The 25,648-nt window shown below is 44.1% G+C and overlaps 1 protein-coding gene across 2 annotated transcripts in view; it reads left to right on the top strand.

Annotated features, from left to right (window-relative positions):
* Positions 1-25,648, top strand: part of SPOCK1 (SPARC (osteonectin), cwcv and kazal like domains proteoglycan 1) — a 524,236-nt gene that overhangs the window by 340,430 nt on the left and 158,158 nt on the right. For both annotated transcript variants that reach the window (XM_009209152.3, XM_009209151.3), the window contains one exon: positions 17,114-17,228. In XM_009209152.3, coding sequence (XP_009207416.1) covers positions 17,114-17,228 — 115 coding nt within the window. The remainder of the gene's footprint in view (positions 1-17,113; positions 17,229-25,648) is intronic.

Raw genomic sequence — 25,648 nt, 5'->3', positions numbered from 1 at the left:
AGAGACGGGGTTCACCACGTTAGCCAGGCTGGTTTCGATCTCCTGACCTCAGGTGATCCACCTGCCTCGGCCTCCTGAAGTGCTGGGATTACAGGTGTGAGCCACTGCACCTGGCCCCATATGCAAATTTTAAACCATCTAAAAACTGTTACCAGACCCAGCACTTTGGGAGGCTGAGATGGGCGGATCACAAGGTCAGGAGATCGAGACCATCCTGGCTAACACAGTGAAACCCCGTCTCTACTTAAAAAAAAATACAAAAAACTAGCCGGGCGACATGGCGGGTGCCTGTAGTCCCAGCTACTCGGGAGGCTGAGGCAGGAGAATGGCGTAAACCCGGGAGGCAGAGCTTGCAGTGAGCTGAGATCCGGCCACTGCACTCCAGCCTGGGCGACAGAGCCAGACTCCGTCTCAAAAAAAAAAAAAAAAAAAAAAAAAAAAAAACTGTTACCAGAATCCTAGTGACCAACCTTTCATCCATAGGAGTTTCTGTTCATTCATATCATTTCAGAGATTAGTGCCTGGGGAATGGGATTGGAACCAAGTGATTAACAAAACACTCTATGGAGAGAGAAATCATGTAGAAGGCTTCCTCACTTGCCAGCTTTTGGATACATGGTGGTAAAGACCCAGCCCGGCAAAAGCACCGGGAGGAGGAGGTCCCTTTCTTGCTCTGGGAGTCACCTCTGGAATCCAACAGCATTTAGACAGCACACTTGAGACTGAAAGAAAAAAGCAGAGTCCAGCCTAGTAGGAGGGGAAAATTTTCCAGGACAGAGGATTGCTAAATTAATTACTCAGATGCAAAAAAATTCAAAGGAAGAATAATTAGACAGCCTATTAAGCTAAAAAAGAAGTTATCATGTTGTCTGCCACACAATGAAGTACCAAGGACTGGGAACTGCTTTTAAACTACAGAAAACTAATCCTCCTGGAGCATTCCCATCCAAGTTGTCTTGGGAGTCTTTGGAATTTGAGCAGTGTGGTTGTTTATTTTATGAAGAAAAGATGTGTTCTTATGGAGCTCTAGGTAGTGCAAACACCAGTGCCGGTGGGACCAAGCGGCAATTCATGTAAAAGTGCAGGAGGGAGGAAGGGACCCGGGCAGCGGAGTGTAAAGGGGGAGAAGGAAATGATAACAGGAAAGAGGCAGCCATGGGGGAGTGCAAGCCCAAGTGTGGCCAGATCTTTCTATTAAAAATAACCCCAAAATTTATGATAGATTTTTGTGTGATATTCCTTAATTTCTTACTGCTAGCCACTTATTTTAAAAGCACTATATGGGCTGGTCACCACATACCTGTGGGCTTATTGGTGCAGGAGGGCTCTGGATCCATTTGTGTTTGAATTCTTCCTTGTCCCTTCTAGCTCCAGGTGCTTGAGCAAATTCTGGGTCTTCTCTCAACAAGTTTCTCTGTTACCTTGGCTATAGAATGAGGATGAAGGGAACACCTGGCTCATGGTTTTACTGTACAGATTCCTTGAGGTCATATACACCAGGCACCTACCAGATACCTTTCACAGGCCTGCAATTACCTGAGCACAGGAATAGGCCCTCCCTTTTCAACATGTATATTCATCACGCCAAATGATGTAGTAGTAGGTGCTCAGTGAAGGTCAGTGCTTCACACACACATGAATTATTGGATATCAAACTACTTCAGAATAAACTCTATTCTCCTATTAATTTCCCTTTTGAGGTCAAAAGGTGATGGGTTGCTATGGCAATGTGTTCTCATGAGGAATTATGCCCCAGGATATGAATATGCAAACTCTGCTGAGATAGAGAAGGATGGTTTGAGGAGTCTTTGGAATTTAAGCATTGTGGTTGTTTATTTTATTCATGACCCTTGGAAGCCAGAACAGCAGAGGCCAGCTTCACAGGGCAGACCACGTTCACATGTCACCTCATTTTTGCAGCAATACTTGGTGCAAAAGTATTATATTGCTACAGGCCCTTCTCACTCTCAGAGCTCAGAGGCACTTACCCTGCTCCCCCAGGACCTGAGGAGCCAGGAATGCACCCCAGAGGCCCCTCACATTGTGGTGCTACCCTATCTGGTGATGCTATGTGGTTTTGACTTACTCTATCCCTTAATGCTACTGCCTGAAACAGGAGTGAACGTAGTCTGAAAAGTTGTCAACTTGCCATTTAGAAATCGGTGGAAATCAGTGACCTGCTTCATCAGTCTGAGTTGAAAATTCTAGATGTTGACTTGGCTTCCAATGAGAGAAACTTTTCAGGAGGGAGCAAGGCCGCCCAGCGGGTCTGCCCTGTAACAGGGCTTTGAACAGGCATCAAGGGCCTCTTGCCCTTGTTGATTGGACAGGGCCCACAAAGAGACCAGACGGAGCCTTTGTTTGTCAGAGAAAGGAACACACTAGGGAGATTTGTTGCCCATTTAAAAAATGATTGGGCATGAAATGGATACTGTTTGAATTACACAGACACACATCTTCTCATTAGCTTTTACAGGATCACAAAAAAGCCTGATGGCTGGTTTAGTCCCAGCCAGTGGGAAGTGGTGCCAAAAATCTCTGTTACACATTTGCATGGGGAAGGAGTATTTGGAGAAAGGGTATCCCCGTATTTCATCTCCTTTCTGCTGTTGATGGAGTGCCACGTATCAGTTTCCAGCGTGACCTCACTGAGTGGAGGGTGTTAAACCATCCTTTCACCTTTCCCCACATTGGCTAACTGGACAACAGTGGAGGGAGGTGATCAGTCTTCTGATTGGGGGAGTTGTGAGAGTGGAGTGCAGGCCCATTAAGATGGGGACTCACCAGCAGGGGACAGGGGACTGCTGTGGATAGCATGGCCATTCTGGCACCAGGGGCAGCTCACAGGAGGTCTCCTGGGAAATAGAGATTAGAGGCAACAGAATTTCAGGACTGTAATTTGGCTTAAAGATGACCTGCTGGAGAAACCTGAAGAGGAAAAGGGGCCCAGTTTGGGCTGCTGCACCTGAAAGGAATGCTTAAAAGGGATCATGTGGGAAAGAGTTGAAACTAATGCTTACTGAGGACTTGCAGAGATCAATGTTAAGCAATTTGACACATTGTCTCACCCAGTCCTCCTGACCACCATATCAGGGAGATGTTACCACTCCTCTTTAAAGCTCAGAGAAACTATGTAACTTGTCCAACCTCACACAGCACACAGCATGCAAGGAGCTAAGCTCAGATTTGGAACTGGCTATGTCTGAAGCCCACAGTTCATTCTCCTTTGGCCCTTCCACATAATTTCTATCATACATGTTGGTGATTTGCTTATAGGAGTAAAGACCGTGACTAGGAAGTTGGCGATCTGGGTTCTCTGCAGATTGTTCACCTTTAGCTTTGGCACTGAGCAATGGTCACTCAAGAACCCTGTGTTGAAGCAGCCCCTTGGGTCTGTGAGGGCATTATGATAATCATAAAGCTGGGTACAGATCTGGAGCAAGGCCAGTCCACTGTTGCTGATGAACCTCAGTTAGACTTCAACATGTTCATCAGATATCTGGAGACTCATTGCACCAACAATGCACACGCTGATGTGAGAACCCATCTTTCTAAAGATACTTCCTGGTCCTGGTTCAATAGTGTGTCCTTGGAAAAGTCATGAGATCTATTGCTACCTGTTTCTTTATCCAACACTCCAAGGCCATTTCCCATCCTGGGGCCCTTGCAGTCCCTCTCCTGGGATTGCACTGTTCCTCAGCAGATCTTCAAAACACTGGCTCCCTCTTGTCAGATCATGGCTTAAATGTCACCTCCTCAGAGGTATTCCCTGACCACTTAATCCAGAGTGACCATCTAGGAGCTCTCTATTATATCACTCTTAAAATGTGCTGCTTAGGTCTTATCATTATCTCATGTTTTCTCGTTACCTCTCTTCCGTGTCTATTTCTTCTTTCCTCTCCCTGCGTTCTTTCTTTTCTTTTTTTGTTTTTGAGACAGAGTCTTGCTCTGTCACCCAGGCTGGAGTGCAGTGGCATGATCATGGCTCACTGCAGCCTTGACTTCCTGGGCTCAAGGGATCCTCCCACCTCTGCCTCCTGAGTAGTTGAGACTACAGGCATGTGCCACCATGCCTGGCTAATTTTTTTTCAAAAAATTTTGTAGAGACAGGGTTTTGCTATGTTGCCCAGGCTGGTCTTGAACTCCTGGACTCAAGCAATGCTCCCTCTTTAGTCTCACAAGGTGCTGGGATTACAGACATGAGCCACAGTGCCTGGCCTCTTTGTCCTCCCCTCGTTTCTTTCTTATCACCTCTCTACTAGGTCATAAGTTCCTTAAGAGCTAGGACTTTGTCTGTCTTAAGCATCTCTGAATTCTCAATGGTTATAATAGTACTTGACATATAAAATGAGTTTCATAAATGTTTGTTGAATTGACAAATTGAAGCCTTCCCTACATTAAAAATGAGTGTTTTTATTCTCTGAAACAAAAAACCAATAAAAGAAAAGTGAGTGTATTGGTCTGGAAATACTCCAGGGATTCTCACAGCTCTGAATTTTTGTGACCTGGAAATCTTAAGTTATTAGATCCACCCAGAGATGCCCCTTGCACAGAGTTTTTCAGCATTAACTGAACATGTCCTTTACAGCAGACACATATCAGGGGACTTGGGATTCAGAAATAGTGAGCAAAACTTGGCCCCTGGCCTCACAGAGCAGGCTAGAGTAGTGGTTAAGACCAAGGACCTGGGCTCAGCAATAGTTATTGAACTCCTATGATATTCCAGACACTGTGTTAGGTGAGAAGCGGCATGTGGCAGTGAAGAGGATAGACAGTGTCTTTAGTCTCTTGGAGCTTCAACTGGATTTACTAGACTTACAGTTCAACCCCAGACTGGCCACTTACTAGTTGAATTATCTCTGGCAAATTTTAATTCTTTCTTTTGGCCTCCCAAGGTGGTGTAAGAATGGAATGGTATTTTGTATTGGACAGTGCAGTCAAGACTCAAGAGACACGGAAGCACCTCAAATGTTTCAAGGTTTGTGGGTTGTCCATATAAATTAAGGCAGGGTAAATATTGGACGATAAGGAGAATATTGGCAGGAAATGGGAACTGTATTCTGGAAGGGAAGTTTCAAGCCAGACTGTAGAAGACAGTCATGAGGCTCCTTTAAAAGAAAAAATTAGAATCCTTAACTTTAACAAAAACTAGAATGTCAACAACCCCTCTGGTGGAAATAATTTTGCAGCCATTATAGTAGCCAAAGATGATTTTCTTTCTGCTCTGTCTTACCTGTTAGGTGATCAGTATTTATTGCTATAGAACAAAAAAAGAAAGATTTTGCCCTTTGTGTTTGTTTTATGCTTGTCTTAGGAAACCCCATAGGTCCTTTTCCATTACTTATTGTTGCAACTATCTTCCATGTGCAGTTAAGCCCTGTTTTATGTTTTATATTAGCATGATAGCCCTTATCTTAGCCAATGTAAGGGAAGTGATTAGCTATTGAGTGGCGCATTGGTGGAGAGAGAGGTGGGAAAGAGCTGGTTGCGAGCAAGGCAGGAACTGAGAATTGTTTAGCTTATTTAGATGCATTGATGAAGTATTTTAGCCGTGACTGAATAGCACAGGACACACACACAAAAACAGAGAAACAACAAGAATACATAAGACTTAAGTTATATGGCACTTGCCAATTCCGATAGTGGGGGATGCAACCATTTTTCTCCCAGCTTGAGGTGGTTTCTAATAGTAGATGCCCCAAGAAACCTCAGCTCCAATCAACACTAATTTTGTCATGATTGCTTCAATGTTATCAGTTGAGGAATGAAATTTAACAACCTTGGGAACCACCCTAAGGAAGCAGAAATGAACCTGCTCTAATTGGAGAAAGAAAGGGCTTGGAAATGAATAGTCTTCAAATATCCATTTACACAGCCAAGTGTTTCTGAAAAATTAACAGTGAGAGGGATGAAAGTAGTAACAGCTTTAATTTTAATATATCTGGGGAACTGCAAATGCTTTGTAGCTCATTTAAATACCTCACCCAGTGCTTGGCATTTACAAGGCTCTCAAACAAGCTTTGAACTTTATAGGGTCAGTTCTCTGAAAACCTCTAGGACCTTTCACCCGTGGGATTGAGATTCCAGGGAGGAGATGGTATGGAAATCTGTTTCAGGGGGCATGGGATACATTTTCAATTAGTCAGATTTAATAGGAGCTGCTTTCTGGTCCTGCGAGAATAAAGAATTTGCTTATGAGAGTTCTTTGTGTGTACTTTTACTGGTATTGATTTTCTATCTCACATAACAGTACCCTGGAGAGCTTACCACTTCATTCTAGGACCCTTTAAACTTGTTCAATACTTTCAACACTGCTCAAACTTTCCTACCAAAGAGCTCCTAAGGATAAGTAAGAGCAAATACCTATTTTGAGGTTCAGGGGGCAGAATCCACTGTGAGATGTACGTTCTTGAAGTCTCTTCTATACAAGTGTATATACATTTTCCTTTCCATTCCATAGTAGATCGGTGATTGCCTTAACATAAATAAGTTCTAGCCAGGCTCAGTGGCTCAAGCCTCTAATTCCCACACTTCGGGAGACTGACATTGGTGGACTGCTTGAGGCCAGGAGTTTGAGACCAGCCTGGACAACATAGCCAGATCCTGCCTCTACAGCAACAACAACAACAAAATTACAAAATACAAAATATAAGTTTTAGATTACCTACTACCGTCTAGTAAAATAGATGCTGCAGGGAGATTCAATATAGATTTGCATTCTCCTTGGCATATCATATAGTCTGAGAAGCAAGGATTAGGTTGGATTATGGGAACACAAGAGAAAGAAGAAGTGACCAGGCTGTGCTAGATGCATATGGTGTAGGGCTACCTGTTTCCCTTCCTTTAGTTGATTTTTAGACTTGTTGAGAGATGACCTCACCAGAGTGCTCCACTGAAGCTCTGTTCCATAGGCTGCTATACTGCAGAAGTGACCTCTTCATCTGAGGCTCTGAGAGGTGATTTGAGATCCCTGTTTCCAATCTGGGGTAGGCTTTCCCTACAGACTTTCCTGTTCTGGTTTCAATTAACACCTGTCACTGCCAGGCTCTGTAGGAGAGGGCAGAAGACATTCACGGGCTGAAGATCAGAGAGCACCAACCTTATACACCACACTTGCCTTGCTGAGCCCTGCCTGCCCATTTGTCGGCAACATACCCCTTGCCGCCAACTTCCCTGGACTCCTGTCTGCTTGGATCAACAATATTTGCCAGATTCTGTTTCCCTAACCAAGCTCTTCTTTTTTTCTAGCCTCTTACCAACAGTGCTGGAATGTAGGCCCTTAGGATACTTTAACAATTAAACTCTGTGACTCTTTAATAGTGACATTTCAAAGCCCAAAAAGCATCTCTTAAAACAAAAAGAGCACGAGCATAGGTTTGTGTACAAGGCTCTGTTGTGTGAACCTAGTGCCCAGAACTTAGGAGACGAAGAGGATTTTCATCCTTTATCCCCAGCCCTTACTATCTGTGGGTAGAGACAAGGCAGAGGGCTGTACTAGAGAGGCATGAGCTACCTGGTTGTTGTAGGGTGGTTCATCAGTGGTGTGGATGTGGTTAGTCAGCAGAAGTTTTCAGGACAAAGTGGACGCCATGCTTGATGTTGAAAAGCTTTAATGTTTCTTCTTACAGAGTTTACCATTTTGAGATTAGAAAGAGTGAACAGAATTATGGCTCCAGGATCTTGTATTTCTGAGGTGTCCAGGGTCCCTTGCCCTTAGTGGACATCCATTTTCTGTATTTTAGGAGCAAGGTAAAAAGAGGTGGTAAGAGCCATGAAGATAATAAATGAGTGTGAACTGTGCGCCAGGCCCTGTGCTAGACAACCTTCATGTGTTATCCCATCAGATCCTCACAACATCTCAGTAAAGTGGATCTGTTTGCCTGCAACTGAATCCTAAAGAGTTAAGTAACCCATCAAGATATCTCACAGGCAAGAAGTGGGACAGCTGCCTCTCTCCTCTCAAACTTCCATCTCTCCCAGCCAAATGCTTGGGTTCTTATCTTCTAGGTACACTAAAAATTTGGCAGAAATTCTTGGAGTTGCTGAGTTTCCCAATCCTTACATAATCAACAACCATGGCTACTGAATAATGTCAGAATAATCAGAACCAAAAGAGTTAATTCTCTGGATGTCTTTGGCCTGGGGAAAGCTCCATGTTTTTATAGAAATTTTAATTGCATTAAAGTGAAGCATAGGTACAAAAGACAGACTTTATGAGCCACAGTGATCTTTTAAGTATACTTTTTTCCAGGAAATATTTGATTTTTACTATGCTTTTTATGCCCTCTTATTCTCTTAGGTTATAGAATTGGTTCTTTTGTATTTTGAGTAAATCTCTCTCGTTTGTTCATAAATGTCTTATGAATAATTTATGTCAATTATAATGAAATAGAACCCAAGTACCTTTACTATTATAGCATTTTAATAAATTCTTGCCATTGTGATGGATGAGAAGGTAAAGACTTCTCTGTGGATGATATCTTTTTCTCTACTTATAGGCAAGGCCATTCTCAGCTCCTGTTGCCCACACTGCCCTGTCCCATGCTGCACCAGGCTTCATGCATCTCCCCATTAGCAGTGTGGAACATACACACACTTCACAGAAACCTCTCACAGAAGGAAACACAGTTAGTTCACCTGGTCCTGTTGTTTCTTAAGTCAGAGGGAGTTAAGTTCACAGGACAGCAGCATTGCCTTTAAAAGCAGCTTGCACTTTTGTATTCATTATAAAAGTAATACAAGCTTATTAAGATAACCAACAATTTGGCTTTGATTTCTGATAGCTCAATCTTTTTTCACAGGAAGGCTTTTTTTATGAGGTCTTCTGGGTAACATGAATCTTGGGGAAGGTGGACAGAGGGGTGTGGTACATTGCTAATTGACACTTTAATCATTGCCTTTATCCCCATCACAAGTTATTTTCATTAGTGGTTTAGTGACTTCAAGTATCAGCCTTGATGTGAGACTCACCAAGATTAAAATCCAGGCTCACTGACTGTGTGACCACAAACAGACTTAACATTTCTCTGTCAGTTACCAGTTGGTAAATTAAGAATGATCTGATCTCTGTATCCATTTCTTTGTTGTTGAATTAGGATAATAGTACATTATTCTATAGTTGGTGGTTGTCATTGTCTCTATGTCAGCCCCCTAATTAGGTGACAGAGTATGTAATATTCTCCCTCCCTTTCCTTTCTATTTTATCCCCCCTCTCCTTCTACTTCCTCTCCCCACTCCCACCCCACTTTCAAAGGGAAATCAATTTCTTGATGGAAATGCTGAGTGAGGGTCCTTGTCAGAGCAGCTGGGGAGCAGGGAAAATGTGAGATGACAGCTTTGAGAAGGGAGGCTTGGCTGCCCAGGCTAATAAAATTTTGTGGTCGTTGGTTTTATGACTCACATTTCCACAGCTGCTCTGGCAGACCCCTCTTAACGCCTTCTTTTCTAATGATCAGGACGTGTAAATTACCATGTTGGGCTTATCAGTGGTTGCTCATAATGTCTTGCTTTGCATGTGAGCAGAGGGGCCAAGCTCTTCCCAGCCACTCTCAGTAGTGGGTAGTCCTTAACTCCTTCATCTCAGAGACAAATGCCAAGATTTCCCAGGGCTGGTCACCTGCTCTGAACGCTGGCCACGGTCATGGCTTGTCATTGTCTCCTTGCTGCACACAGGATTTGAGATAGAGGGCAATCAGGAGAAACTGAGGGCCCTGGTCTGGGAGTGGGGCGGAGGCTGTGGCTGTGGCTATGGGGAGAGGAAGGGTAGGGAAGGGAAAGGCACTTCCTTTGGAGGAAGGCAGGTCTGGTTCTGAGTAGTGGCTTTGCCGTCAAGGCTTTATGGTGCTGGGAAGTTACTTTACCGTTTCAAACTGGTTTTCTCATCTTCAACTTGCCTTTTCACTTAATTTATCATAAATATCTACCTATGTTACCAAATATGGATCTGCTAGTTTCTGTAAAATAGCTGCATGACGTTTAAAATATGTATTATGTAATTAACTAAACCATTTCCCTACAGTTGGCGTTCTGGATTGAATGTTTTTGTCCCCCTCAAATTCCCATGTTGAAGCTCCAATTCCTAGGGTGTCTGTATCTGGAGAGGGGGCCTCTAAGAAAGTAATTAAGGTTAAAAGAGGTCCAAAGGGTGGAGCCCTGAGCTGATAGGATAAGTGTCCTTATAAGAAGAGACACAGAGAGAGCTGACTCTCTCTCTCTCCAAGTGCTTGCATCGAGGAAAAACCATGTAAGCATGTAGCAAAAAGCTGGCTGTCTGCAAGCCAGGAAGAGAGCCCTCCTAGAACCTCACCTTACCGGCACCCTGATCTCAGACTTCCAGTCACCAGCACTGTGGGAAAATAAATTTCTGTTGTTTAAGCCCCCAGTCTGTGGTACTTTTGTTATGGCTGCCCGAGCAGACTAACACAGATGGACATTCAAATGGTTGTAATTTCCCCTTATTATAGATTATTAAGATGAACACTTTTGCCTAATATGTTCACTTGCTGGATCATAGGATGTTTCTTTTTTCCCTTTTTGCTTGTTATAATTTTTATATGTACCAAAATGGTGAGAGGATACCATAAACTTCTATACACCCATCTACCTACATTTAACAGTTGTTATCATTTAAGGGCACAAGCAAAAAATTGGCCCCCCAAAAAGGCTGTTATCAGTTTATAACCCACTCCCCGACCACACACACACACACACACACACACACACACACACACACACACATAAATAATGTAACAGAGAACATGCTTTTAGCTTTGACACAGAAAGAAGTCCCCAGGCCTTCAGTTTAAAGGGGAAAGAAAAGGTCTCTTCCCAGGAGGGCTATCTTTGGTCAAACTCATCTTTTTATCCTCTGCCTATTTGTCTCTGTCTGTCCCGTGTCGCTCCCCACAGATTCCCCAATCCTTAAATGCAGGAGTCCGATCTTGGTGTCACTCTGCTCTCTGCCCTATCCAGGCACATGACCAATAGGTCCTTTATTTGTCCTGGGAGAACTTGGCCAGCCCCTTGAATACGAAAGGAAAGAATGGTGAGGAGGCTTTCCAAGCTGCCATTCTTCCCTGGTTACAGCAAAGATTGTATGGGCAGAATCTTCTGTTTTATATTCTGAGAGACTCTGTCGTCAGCTGGTGAACAAGCCTCTCTGGAGACGCGGGAGGCAAGATGCATACACGGGTTACCATGGGGACAGACAAGCTGCCATAAATGTTCCTGCTCTTAGCTTGAGCTTGACGAGGTTTTCACAGTTTGGAGTAATTTCTTTGTCAGTCGTCCATTAAGTCACTCCTAATGAATCACTGGGAGTGTCTGCTCTTCACATGAACCTTGGGTTAGCATGACTCAGGCAGAGAGCAGTCTTAAAAGCAACAGCGAGACAACAGGCCATCTTTAACTGGTGGACTTTTTGCAAATCGAGGGGCCTCTGACCTGAGGAAGATTCTGGAAGTCACCAGAGTGGGCCAGGAGTTCATGCTGCTGTTTTAGATTAATCGTTTGCTTACTGGTCTCAGCCAGGAGGCTTGTGCCTCCCAGAATCCTGTGTGGCTTGATGTTCCTGGGGAGAGGGAGGAAGGAGGTTCCTGGCAGGAGAAAAGGGGTTCTAAGAGGACCACTGGGCCCTCCAGCCCTGACATCCTCTGTCATTTGGAGGACAAGAATATATGTAGTGTGTCTGTTCTTACTAAGTGCCACTTTCTACATAAAATACATATTTAGGGTTCCCTCTTCCTTCCCCTCTCCCCCGACTTTAGTCTGGTCACAGGTTCTTGCATGCTGGGTTGAAGGCATGGTGGAACTCAAAGGCCCTGGCTCCCCAGCATGGTCCCTGTGGCTCCAAGGCCCTTCAGGACCAGGCTCAGCCGCCTCTCCAGCCTTTTTACTCACTGGCCTGCTCCAACCTCTGCCAGCCCGATGAAACACTTGGATTCCTTAAGCCTGCCACAAACTTTCTTACCCCTGGAAAGACAGCTTCCTGTTATCTGGAGTCTTCTTCCTCATCCTATTATCTGGTTTGAACCTACTTTTCCACAGATGTCAGTCTGTTCAGGAATTCTCACATGACCCCCTGAAAGGCTGAATTAGGTACCTCACCTGTCCCCCATAGAACTCTCCTCTCAACAGTGCTCAACAGTGAACCCCTGGAGAGCTGGAAGGATATCTTTTTGCTCACCTCTTTGTATTCACCTTTAGCCTGCAGAAAGATGCTTCACACTGAATGATACTCTGTAAATGTTAATTGAATAAACACAAATATGTGTGATTTCCCCCAGGTGAGGAACCCTTTGGGCCAACCCATAAAATGGAACCTTCTTCTCATCTCAGCATCTCTGAGATGGTATCAAGCTCTACTGTGCTAGGTGTCATGACCCTTTGCCAATTAGCCTACAAGATGTGCTCAAGGAGAGCGCAAAGGCTTGATTCAGGATTTTAAAATCAATGTAGCTAATTAAAACAATAACTTGTTGAACTGAAAAACAAGTTCAGAAACAATTAAGATAATTAAAATATCACCACCTTAATTGAGACCAAGTAGTGAGCTTAAAAATAAAGTTAATCAAAAAAAAAAAAAGTTACATGAAACTAGTAATTAACTGGCTTTTGAATTCAGTACTTTACAGCTTACAAATCTCTTTAAATCATTCTTGGTTTGTTCCTTGAGAAGAGTTTCTGTAAAAAGTCATTCTGGAAAAAATAATTGGATATGTGCTGGGTGCCAGTTGACTCTTGAATACTTCTGCATATAGGTGGGAAAGATAAAATTAACCTTTGGTGGGCACCTGCTCTGTGCTAGGGACGCTGTCCTGATTGGGTCCACAGGAGTCCTGCAGGTTTCGTGATAGAAGAGGTAGAGAGGACACAGGGCTTTGTCACCCTCTGGGGATGTCTGCATCCCGTCACTCCTCGTATGCAGAGAGAGATTGAAACTTAGAGCAAGGTCCCCAAGAAATCAGTAGCACCATGACAAGGAAACTTTGAACCCTGCTCAGGGCTGTCACGCTCAGCTGTCTCTCCTACCTTCTCACCTGCAGTTTCCCCTACTTATTAAAAGGCCTCTCAAATGCCACTTATTATTCGGATCTCTTATCCTTCTCTTTACAAAGTGCAGCCGCAGTCCTTTACAGTACTGGTGCTGGGTGCCTTTCAGGAGCATCCGTCACCCTGAGCGTTGAGGCTGCTAGGAAAAACGTATTTGGGAGGCCTGCGTTTAAATGGAAATGACACACTCCTCATCCCCTTTCAATCCCAGTGTTGCTGTTTTTCAAAAACAAAATGCGGCGAGGTGATGAAACAAACACTGACAGCTTGATTTGTTACTGTTTTGTTGCTCTGTGAAGTTCATTTACTCTAAATAATTTGCATACAAGTTTGAAGTATTCAGACCCTAGTAATTGATTTTTAGCAGACTTGATTTCTGTATGCAAATTGTTAAGTATGTGTAGGGAGTTTAATAACGAACAGTTTTTATTTATTAGTATTTTGGGTTGGAGGTTTTTGGTTTTCAAAGAAATGTTAGCTTCCAGAAGTGGAGGGTGGTCTACAGGAGTTAGCCCAAGGCAGGGTGACAGATGGCAAGACTATAGGAACAAAATTGACCAGACCATGGTTCCTTTGACTCAGTTGGAGGATGGCTGCATTCACAGGTGGTAGGCTGAGGGCTCAGGTGTCCAGAGCTGGGCACCCCACCCTCTGGGGGAAGATCAGAGCTGGTGACCTCATCCTGTGGGGTGTACTGAGAGGGAATCATGGACCATCCTCTGCAGCACCAGATCACCTGGCTGCCCCCTCCTTTTACCCAGTAAGTCTCATTCTGCCCCAAAAGCCTCTCAAGAATATGGTGCACTTGGACCCTTGGTGTGAGGTAAGTCCCCCAGTCAGCTTTTTAAAGAAGATAGTAGGAGATTCTCATGCTTTGAGCATACCCTGGTGAAGAATTTGGGTTCTGGAGTCACAGCCCAGGTTTGTTCTGCATCTCTCATTAGCAATTTATTTTTAAGACCTGCACATTAATAGCAGCTACCTCCTTTGATAGCTATGAAAATTAAATGTGGTAATCCAATCAGAGGGCTTAGTTCACTGCCTGTATGTCAAAAGCACTCGGTGAGTGTTAACTATGGTTCTTTGTTACTATGAAAACTCATTATTTACTCTGGGAACAAAAGACAAACACAAACAACTTAATAAAGACATATGAAGTGTTTAGCATGTTCCAGGTCTGTTCTAAGTACTTACAGATATTAACTCATTAAATGTTCATGACAACCACCATGCAATAGCAGGTGCTGTTTTTATCCCCGTTTTCACAGAAGAGGAAAGTGAGGTATAGCAAGGTTAACAAGCAGCAGAGGCAGGGTTCAGTCCCAGAAGCTACACCGCCCTGAAGTCTGTGCTGTTCCCGGCTCTGCTCAGCTGATTCATGATCCTTGTGATTGCACTGTCGGTTGAGACCACCCGGGGGGCAGTGTGGCACGTTAACAAAGTTGGCTGCAGAGGCAAAAATAAGCTCAAATTCTGCCACAAAACTTGTCAGGTAGTACTGCAGATTTTGACACCCATCACCCTAGGCCAGCCTGTTTTTCTCCATCTCTGACATCCACTCAAGTGAAAATCTCAAGTTCTCTGCTGCAGCACTTGGCATGTATTGGGGGAAATACCTCATCTGGTAACTATGACTGAGGCTGCCAGTGGTCTAGTCCCCAAGTTTCTTGAGATCTATAAATGTCTTCATCCTGTGGCATGTGGAAGTGTGAGAATGGGCAATGAAGGACTGACATGTCCTGCTAAGCTGTTCAAGCCCCAGAAACGCCACTGGGTGTTGTGTGTTCAGGACCCTTGAGAAATTTTCATCATTACTGGTCATCTGGTAATCATTCTTAATTGTTGACTCAATTTTGGATGATTCTTGGAGAACGAGTCAAAGTTGGCTGAGCTGTAGTCCCAGGTTTGGCGTGGGGTGGCAGTGCCCTGGGCTGAGACCACACCAGCCTCCTGGCTTCTCATGCAGACATCCCCAGGAACCAAGAGTTCCACTTAGGACCAGGAAGCTCTTGCTGCAAGTTTCTGGAAGGCCCAGCCTTGGAAGACTCTGAAGGTAGACACAGGGCCCTGCCACCTGCCTTGCAGAGGTTGCCTTCAGCTTAAGAGCTCTGAGTGAATGAACACTTTGTCCCTGGGGCTCAAATCAGCCTCTTTTATCTCACAGCCTATTTCTCTCTGCTAAGATCCAAGTATCAGAGCCACATCCCTTGGGGAGTAGACTCTACCAGGTGACTCCCCTAGGACTGGGCCTTGGGTCTTGTTACTTTCCAGATGGGCCTGAGAATGCAGCCTGGCTTCTGTTTACAGCTGCTGAAGCTGCAGCAGTGGAGGGAGCCAGCTAAGCTGTTCAAGTAGCAGAAATACCTTTGGATGTTGTGTGTTCAGGACTCTTGAGAAATTCTCAGCAGGCATCTGAAGAAAGTAGCGTGCAGATTCTGGGCCTGAGCAGGAAGAGAGGAACGGTGACGTCCTCTACATGCTGAGGAGTCAGGATGGCTAAGAGTCCATGATTGAGGGCTCTGTGACATTTCTTTATGTTTGTTTTGGTTTGGTTTTTTGACCATGTCATTTCTTGTAGAAGTTTTGCTGTACCTGCTCAGGATACCAATTTGTTTAACCAAATGTTTGCATGGGGAGGACATGGGGAGACATCACCTTCCCTGACTGTGGAGAGCAGTTATGAAAGATTTACTACTTAATAGTCTTTAGGCCCCAGAGCTGGAAGATGGCACAATTGCTTTTGTTTTGTAGAGAATTCCCCGAGGCCTCTTCTGTGCCAATGATGAGCATGTGCACCTCAGCATGCAGAGTGCTGATTAGCCGAGGGCCTGCTGCTCAGCCTATTCCAGGAAATGTTGCAATATATGAACTGCTGTCTTTGGAGACCCTTTCTGGAGTTACTTGTTTGAATCAACTCCCCCCACCCCCTCCCGTCTCATTACTACCTCCCCACAAACCACACTTAATAGTCAGATTGAGTATCTTATGATTGCCCGAACATGCCTCCCTGCACTCGCTGTGCCGGTTCACTCTGCCTGGATTGCTTTTTCTATCTTTGCTTTTCAAAATCCTGCCCATCCTTCAAGATCCAATTCACATATTAATGCTTCACCAATCCTTGCCCTAGAAATTGATCTCCATTTTTCTCTTGAGCTCTGTTATCATTTTATATGCCCGTCATGGTCCTTATCTAATTCTGCCTTGCACAATAAATATTTATGTGTAAGCTTTCCCCTCCCTGGTACATTGTAACTTTGCACAGCACAAACTGTCTCATACATCGTGAAGTTCTTCAAAAACTTAAAATAGGTTGTTTATGCACATAGTTAGTGTTTATTGAATGGAAGCAAAAAACTCTGTCCTCAAGGACTTTTTATAGGAAATGAGTAAACTTTGGCATGAATGAAGTCATAAAAAGCAACACCAGATTCATAACCAAAGAGGTAAAAGTAGCTCTTGTTTCTTGGATCACATAAAATTTGAAAGGATTTTTTAAAAGTAATTCCTGCCTGAGCTGAAGATGCTGAAACTCCCAGAGCACAAAGGAATTGCTCCCCTGATGTTGAGGAAGAATGTGTGATATACACAGAATTTCCCCAGGCTTGGGCTTTCATTCTGTTCCCCTCCAGCCTCAGAGAACAGCACCGAGGGCAAACACATGGTTGGTTTATTTTCTACCTGTTTATTTAAGTAGAAATGGAAATTAAGGCCGGGTGCAGTGGCTCAGGTCTGTACTTCCAGCACTTTGGGAGGTCGAGGCAGGTGGATCACCTGAAGTCAGGAGTTTGAGACCAGCCTGGCCAACATGGTGAAACTCCATCTCTATTAAAAATACAAAGATTAGCCGGGTGTGGTGGTGAGCGCCTGTAGTCCCAGCTACTTTGGGAGGCTGAGGCAGGAAAATCGCTTGAACCCGGGAAGGGGAGGTTGCAGTGAGCTGAGATCGCACCACTGTCCACCAGCCTGGGCGACACAGCAAGACTCCATCTCAACCAAAAAAAAAAAGAAAAATTAAATGTCCCTGGAGGTCCTAACCCCGCCCTCCTTCTTGTTTTTGCCTCAGCCCTGGACCCATCCAAGGACCCCTGCCTGAAGGTGAAATGTAGCCCTCACAAAGTGTGTGTGACCCAGGACTACCAGACCGCCCTGTGTGTCAGTCGTAAGCACCTGCTCCCCAGGTAAGGCAGGAAGGCTGGGGGCTGGGGGCTGGGGGCTGGGGACTGGGAGGCATTCTGCAGCTGGCAGATCTAAGGGTTTCCAGTCTTTGATGTGGGGATATGGGGAGGGGAGAGCATAGTATTAGGGTCGCCATTTGTATGGTGTTTCGTGCCTGTACTCCGACTATGATAGGAATCTCAGTTCTCAAACACAGGTTTACAAAGAATGTCCATCTTTATTTCCTTTAAATCTGCTTCATTTTGACTCTGAGTCCGGATCTGCACAGATGAGGAGAAAATTCCTTCTTGGTCATTATTGGGACCTTTCTTCTCCCAGAGTGATGCCACGACCCAGGAAACTTACAACTAAGAAAACAGGGGCAAGTGTTTAGTCTCCTGGTTGCACAGACAGCCTCACTGTGATGATTCTTCGAGGTCCCTTGAGGCTCAAGAACTCTCTGCTTCCATGTCTCCATCGGATGTAGCATCTTTGCCAGCCTTGGTTTTTGGGTCCTGCTTTCTCAGGACCACCACACCACCATTCCTTCTGGGAACATGCTATTTCCTCAGGGTACAGCCCCTGATATCCTCTTTTCCCCAGCCCAGGGGGAAGTGTCCCCCGTCTTCTTCAGGGTCCTTAAAGTCATTGCTCTTTCCCCTAACTCCAGTCCCAGCATCATCTATTCAGTGGGTTCAGGCTTTCACAAATGATGGATGCAGCCTTTCAATTCAGACTGCTCCTTCCTTCGGTCCTGTAAAAATACCTGAAGCATGAAAGCAAACAAATATACACATGGAAACGGGCTTTCTTTAAGAAGGGAGTCGGATGGGGCAGGGATGAGAGGAAGGCAATTTCAGTGCATATTCTGCATTTCTCCCTGTACTGCCTGTACAATTGAGAGGTGTCACAATGGGGCTTTTACCCGTGTCCATTTCCCAAGGGGGTAATATGCTTTGCCGCTCACCTGCACTGCACCATGACCTTAGGCAAATAAAGCAACCTTTCTGAATATAGATAAAGATTCCCACTTAAATCTGCTCCCCACCGAGAACTTTTGCTCTATATCTCCAGCTTCAGCTGGGACCATGCAGAATGGGTCCTATCCCCTCCCTCTGTTCCTGAAGTCCAAACAATGCTGGTCCCCTTGGCTGTTCCTCTTGGGGTATGTTTTAATTTCCCTCAATCTTGTAAATGGTTCCCTCTGGATGTGCCTGGGGAGCCCCTGCCCTCTGAAATCATGGTCGGGCAGAGAAATGGTGCTCCTGACATAAGGTGAGCATCTAGAGCAGCCCCCACCCCACACCCCTCTGGCCTCTCTAAGCCTGGCACCTGCAGCAATAGACCTCGCCTCCAGGGCCATCTTGCTCTGGGTCACTGTCAAGGTTATTTTTAAAATAATCAGACTTTGTCTCTACAAGAGCAAGATGCAAGGTATCATAATGTGCTTTTCTCTGTCCCCAGACTGAACTGTTTTCCTGGTGGTAAAGCTAGATTGCATCCCTGAAAGACTTCAGCCTGTGCCAGCATTGTGCTCAGCACTGTTTCCTTGAGTTTTTTCAGCCATTTTGTAAATTTGGTATTTATTTTGTCTCTGCTTTCCAAAGAGAGGACTGAAGCTAGTGAGGCATTAGTAATTTGTTTGCAAGCAGCAGCATGATTCAAACCCAGGATTGTCTGCCTCCAAAGTTCATGGTTTTCACTACTACAATATGTTGATGTCTTCATTTTACCTGTTATTGTCTGCTCATCCATTCAATGACATTCAACTAAAAGGTATTGAGGCTTTAGGCACTAAGGCTCCAGAGGTAAACAAGAGACTCTATTCCTACCCCCAAGGAAAGTCAAGTTCATTGGGGAGTTGTATGTAAAAAAATATTTTTGGGGGGATTTATTATTTGAAGTTCCTTTTAAGGTATATATTATCTGAGAAAACTAGCGTAGAATCTCCTGCTGCATGCAATGTCTTTCTTCTCAGATGGAGGGAAGATGTGGCCATATTAATTAAAAATACCCAAATACCCTTTGGGATGGTGCTCTAGGTTGTTTAGCCATGTGTGTTGGGTGTGTGTGTGTGTGTGTGTGTAAGTGTCAGATGGGGAGTCCATTGCATGTTTCCTCCTACAATGCAGAATATAGCCCTTTCTGGAAGTGTTAGACAAGACATTTTTAGTTTTAAACTCAAATCGGTTTGAGACCTACTCAGCAACCTCATTGATATTCATGCATATCCAGGTGTAAATGGTGTTTTTCTGGGCATGCCATGATTCTGTGTTGGAAGCACCAACACTGTTGTGCTTGTGTTGAAAATTGTAATCCTCATCTTTCACATCTTCTGGTGACCACAAAATTACAGTGGCTAAGAGCATGGATTTGGGAAGGAGACCCATCTGGGCTCAATTCCCAGGTTGGCTATTTCCTTTTTCAAGTGGCCTTGGCAAGTTACTTCATCTTTCTGAATTTGTGCTTCTTTATCTGTTAAATAGGTTTAATGTCAGTGCTTCTACCATTCCTCTTTTTCATTTGCTGGAACACATCCTCTAGTAATTCTTACAGGGAGGGTTTATGGGTGATAAATTTTATGAATCCTTGCAGAGTATTGTGTGTGTGTGTTTGAGTGTTCAATAAAATGATGGTGTGTAAAGTAAATAGTCTAGTGTCAAATAATGACAGCTGTTCGTACAATTACTGAAACAATTATGGTAATAGTTATTATTGTCTACTTCATTTCGGAAGGTCAGCCAGAAATCTCCAGAGTTGCAAGTTACTGACTACAAAGTAACTCACTACAGGTGCCTTGGTCCCTACCCAGTTTGATTGTGCCTGCCTCTGCAGTTTCTGCAAGAGGAAGCCTTTGCGGTTTAGTGTGAGGATGACAGCATCATTTCTGCTGCCCCCTTTACAGTTCACAGCAGGTGTAGACTAAGAAGATGATGGGATTTCTGATAATTGGACCCATCGATTCATTGGAAAAAGCCCAAAGAGGAGGTGCTGGCTGAGATGGCATGCCCACTCCTTTATCAAGGTCTGGGAGGCAGCCTGGCTCAGGAAGCCCCTGAGTGTATTTGCTGTGGTTGTATGTCCAGCCTTTCTTCTCTTCCTCTTAGAGGCTGAATTACTCAGCCCACGATATCAGTTGAGTGCATACCTCTTCGAAGGGTCTTGGACACCTTCCCAGAAGAAACATCTGTCCTTCCACATTATACTCCAGGGGTCCCCTCTGACCAGGGAAACCATGTTGACAACTCTATTTATTCATCAATCAGGGAAGTAATCTTTCTCTCTGTGAAACATCTGTAGGCAATCTCACCAGCCAAGCTGGCCTCTGCAGCAGCTCAAGAGGCAAATCTCACCTGCCAGACAGTCAGGAGTGCACACAGAGAGGCAGCCAGGCCAGCCGTTAGCTGATTATGAGGCTCCAGACTCAGGCTATCTTTGCAAGCAGATCAAGACAGAAGGACAGTGAGCACATCAGTGAGAGAATTTCATTAGCTTTCCTTGCCTGCGGAGATTGAGTGAGCAGAGGAGCTGTTTGACACACACATCTGTGACTGCAGTGTGTCAGGGCCGGCAGGCAAGCAATTTCAGTGGGGGGCCAAGCAAGGCAGCCAGCCCTCCCCTGCTGGAATTCTTCTCCTTGATTAGGGTGGCATTTGTATTTGGTTTCAGGTAAACTCACATTCTCTTTGGAGAATTCTCTTTGGAAATTCTTTGTTTCACACCTTCCCGCTGTTAAGCAATATTGAGTGGGGTTGCAGGGGACAGATTTTTGTAGTATGTTCATCTTTCAGGTTCTCTAAAGGGGCCGGTTATGCACAAAAGAGCAATGTGAAGACCGCTGGGAGTCAGGAAGCCTTCTCGTAGGTTACTTTAAAATAATTTTGAATTAGTTTGGTGTGATGATAGTTGATGCTTGTTATAGAAAACATTAAAAGTAGAGAAAGAAAAAGAAACAAGAAATAGGCAATGGTCACACTATCTAAAAATTAATTAAAATATTGCAGAATATTTTCTTCCACTCTTCCATCATGAGTTTTTTCTATTGGTGTGTTTTTGTCAAAACGGATCAAGTGGTTCCTATATTGTATATAAAAATTTCTATTACGCCTTCTTTAGTTAATTTTTTAAGTGAGTATTTTGGTAATACTACAAATTATTGGCAGATATAATTTTTTTTGAGACAGTGTCATCTGGGTGAAGGGCGGTGGTATGATCATACCAAGCTCACTGTCACCTTGAACTCCTGGGCTCAAGCAATATAGATATATATTTTAATCATTATATAACATACTATACAAAAAATAACTTGAAATGAGTCATAGACCTAAATATAAGAGCTTAGGCTTTTTTAGAAGTCTTGGAAGAGGCTTAGAAGAAAACATAAGAGTTATGACCTTGAGTTTGACTAAGATTTCTTAAGTAGGACACAAAAAGCCTGAATGGTAATGCAAAAAGAAAAGCAACAAATTAGACTTCATCACTGGTCTTCTAAAGATACTTTTACGAAAATGAAAAAGACAAGTCACTCTGAGAGAAAATATTTGCAAAACATGAACAACAAAAGATTTGATTCTAAAATATAATGAAAGCATATGTGCATTTAAAGACTCCCTCCTGCGTGTTCATATCAGCTTTATGTGTGATAGATAAAAACTGTGAAACAACCTTAATGTCAACAAGAGGTGAGAGAGTAGACAGATTGTGGTCTATCTCATAATGGATTACTATTCAGCAGTAAATAGAAATAGGCTATTGATACATCCAACATAATGGATGAATCTGGTAACAATTAGGCAGAGTGAAAGAAGACAAACCTCCCACACAAAGAGGGAGATACTGTACAATTTCCATTTACATGAAATTTTAGAGAACACAGACCAATCTGTGATGACAGAAAACAGGTTATTTGTCCTCAGAGCAGTGATCATTGAGTGCCTAAGCATTCTGTAAGGCTCGATCATAAAGTAGACCCTTTGGAAGACATTTAAGTCACACTCTGGTCTTAGATGCCCAGGATCCCGTTGGTGAATGGGGTTGTTTGCGGAAGAAGGGTTTTTATTACAACATTGTACTATTCTTCCTGACTTAGGTTTTAGAAACATTCTCATAGGCATTCTTAAGAAAAATGTTCTCTTAGGGGACAGGGGGATAAACAGAAAGTCCTCAGGCCTGCAGAGGGTTCTGCCCTCAGGGATTTTCTGCTAGTCTGCATGGCTGGTTCTGATTTATTGTCCTGTGGGGTGGGAGATCGTGAGGCAGAGGGTGGAGGTTTCCCTACAGAGCGCTGAACATTGATTTTACCTCTCTGTTGCCATTGATTTTCATCTGGAGAATGGAAAATTGAAGCATTTGTTTTAAGCCTTCCAGACAAGCCACATTCTCAAATTCTGCAAGTGTATTGTGAATGGGAGGGAGGGATGTCAGGATGGAACTTACAATATCTAAGTATACCCTTCAAGCCTTTGGGGAGCAGTGGGAACTAATCTGTTTTTAAATAAGGAGCAGACATGGCCCGACTTCCCAATGGGCTGGGCCTCTCTAATGTAATGGCCCTTTATCTCCGCTTCTTAACTATCTGGAATAACAACTAATTCTCCACACCAGCAAAGAATTCAGATCCAGTCGAGGCTCTCGATACAGTAGACCGATCTGAGAGCTTTCTGTCTTTTATGTGAACTTGAAAAAAAGAATCAAAGTGTTCGAGGTCAGAGAGAAGTACATCACAGAATGTGCCTCAAATACCAAACTCTCAGAGGAGATTTGAAAGGATGACGGTTATTTCATCTCAGTTTTGTTTTACAACAAAGCACTGCCTCCTGCTACAGGGGCTCTGAACTGGTTGATTATACATACACATAGCTGTCGAGGTTTGGAAGACACGTGGCCTTGCAGGAGGTGGGTAATTCCTGGGTGTCTGGATGGCTTTCTGGCACTTCACAAGTCAAGGCATTGCCAGCGACCAAAGAGTGATTGTGTCCATATTCATTACTATGATTTTATATTTAGGTAGCTTATGCCCCTTCTCCAAGTGGCTCATGCATTGCTTGGGGGTTCTCCTTTAAGCTCAGAGGATCTTCATTTACTGTGTTCTGGGTCTGGATAGGGTGCCAATGAGAGCTTGGTGCTATATCCCTACACTGATTGTGGAATTAATGCAAGGAGTTTTGGGTTTCCCTCTTCCAAATCAGTCATCTTTGTAAACAGAAACATCATCACTGCGATCTATTGTTTTGCAAATAAATACCACTGGACAGTAAAGAAGATGAGACAGAAAGTGGCTGGCTCAAGGATGCTACTTACTGACCACCTGTCTTGTGTTAGGCACCCTTTGCAGGAGGAATCTTACTGACTTCTCACAACAGTCTGCTAGGTTGGTATTATAATACCCATTTTACAGATGGGATTGTTGAAGTTCTATAAATAACTGTCCTAATTGGACACTGCCAGTAAGGGGAAGATTAGGAACCACGGTGGAGGTCAGTGCACTTCCAGATTCCATGCCCATTGCCTGTGCTGTGCAGCCTCCTCTGCTGTGGAGTCATGGGGCAAGCTCCCAGGAGCCTGACAGGCATTTCCCTTAGTGATAACTGCCCCTCCCCCGCCCCAGCCTATCTGCTCCTGGCCCTAGAGGTGCTGCTATACAGATGCCTGGGACCTTCTCTCCCGTCCTTGCCCCTTGCAAAGCAACTAGTCCGTGTCCTGGTGTTAAACCTGTTTCTTCTTTCTGTGCCCAAAGCAATAATTCTGAAAAAAGCAAAGCATTTTTCCCCTTCTTGGCTTTTCCGAAAGTAATCATTCAAACCACATGTCACTTAAACATAGAGATATTTAATTACTTTAAACCCACAAGCCCCTCTCTTCTTTCTTTTAAACAGCAGAAGCACTTTATGGCTGTGCTCAGGGTAAGGACCCAGCTGCTTGTGGAGCCTTCACTGAACAAGATTTTATAACTCAAGCCACTTAACTCCTCTGTTCCTTTGTTTTTCTCTCTGAAACGAAGACTATTGATTAGATGATCTTAATGACGAGCAGCAGAGAGTAAAAAGCAATTCATAATGGAGATGTGAATAATTATGTGGAATTTTTAGTCCCTTGGATTAAGGAACAGAATGAGAGGCAGATCCTGCACATTGTCAGGCAAATTTGCTAGGCTAGTTTTACAAATACAAATTTTTTTTTTTTTTTTTTTTGAGATGGAGTCTTGCTCTGTCGCCCAGGCTGGAGTGCAGTGGTGCAGTCTTGGCTCACTGCAACCTCCGCCTCCCAGGTTTGAGCGATTCTCCTGCCTCAGCCTCCCGGGTAAGTGGGACTACAGGCACGTGTCACCACGCCTGGCTAATTTTTTTTGTATTTTTAGTAGAGATGAGGTTTCACTGTGTTAGCCAGGATGGTCTCTATCTCCTGACCTTGTGATCTGCCTGCTTCAGCCTCCCAAAGTGCTGGGATTACAGGTGTGAGCCACTGCACCCGGCCTAAAAATACATTTTAAAAATAGCAAAAGAAAACTACCAGTAAAATGTGTCACACTCACCTTGTTCTGCCTTGTTTTCCCATTTTTCATTTAAGCCATCTTTGTAAACAGTGAAAGCTCATTTAAGCTTTCAGTGCCATCTGAAGTTGGGGGTAGGTGGGGCAGGTTTACCTGGCAAGGTCGACCAGTGAGACTCCTACCCTCTGCCTGACCTGGTAGTTTCTAGATGTACCCTCAAGAACCAGAGACTCTGCCCTGGGAGCTTGTCATCTCCCCTCCAGGCTGTACTTGCTGGAAAACAAATAAACGAACAAACAACAACAACGACAACAAAAAACGCTTCCAGAAGGGGCAGTTCATATTTTCCATTGACCCCAAAGCACTGGATCACCATCTTTTTTGAGCCATGATTTATCTGTAGGAGATGGAGAATGTTTTATGGTTGAATTCCCAGGATGTGCACATGCTCAGATGCTAATAAGTCAAGTGTCTGTGAAGCTGGGAATGGCAGGGCCAGGGATTGATTAACTATGCCCTCTGATTTCCTACCTCCATTTCCAGTAAAATGGCATTAAGTACGCTGCCCTTCTCTGCGGTTCTGCCCAGAATGATGGGGCTGCAGTTGCTGTATTTATTGGTGTCCTTGCTTATTAAAGAATGTACATATTGGTGTATTTCCTGCATCGAATTTCAGCGGATTAGAAAAAGGAGGTTGAGGTAGGTGTGCCTATTTTGAATAGATAATTACTAGCTGTGATTTCCACTAGGGATCAGGACTTGCTGGGCAGCATGCAGGCGTGAACTGCTATATGAGCACATCTCTCCCTAAACATTGAGAAAATAACACACCTGAGCCCCCCTGCAATTCACTAAAGATGTTAAATTGCCCATCTTGAGTAAAAATTCTAGCAAGCTCTGGAGACTTTTTTTTTTTTTTGTGACAGAGTCTTGCTCTGTCGCCCAGGCTGAAGT

The sequence above is a fragment of the Papio anubis genome, chromosome 5 (assembly GCF_008728515.1).
Source record: "Papio anubis isolate 15944 chromosome 5, Panubis1.0, whole genome shotgun sequence".
Taxonomy (NCBI): domain Eukaryota; kingdom Metazoa; phylum Chordata; class Mammalia; order Primates; family Cercopithecidae; genus Papio; species Papio anubis.
The sequence above is the reverse complement of the archived record's forward strand: the minus strand, read 5'-3'. Positions and strand labels throughout refer to the sequence as shown.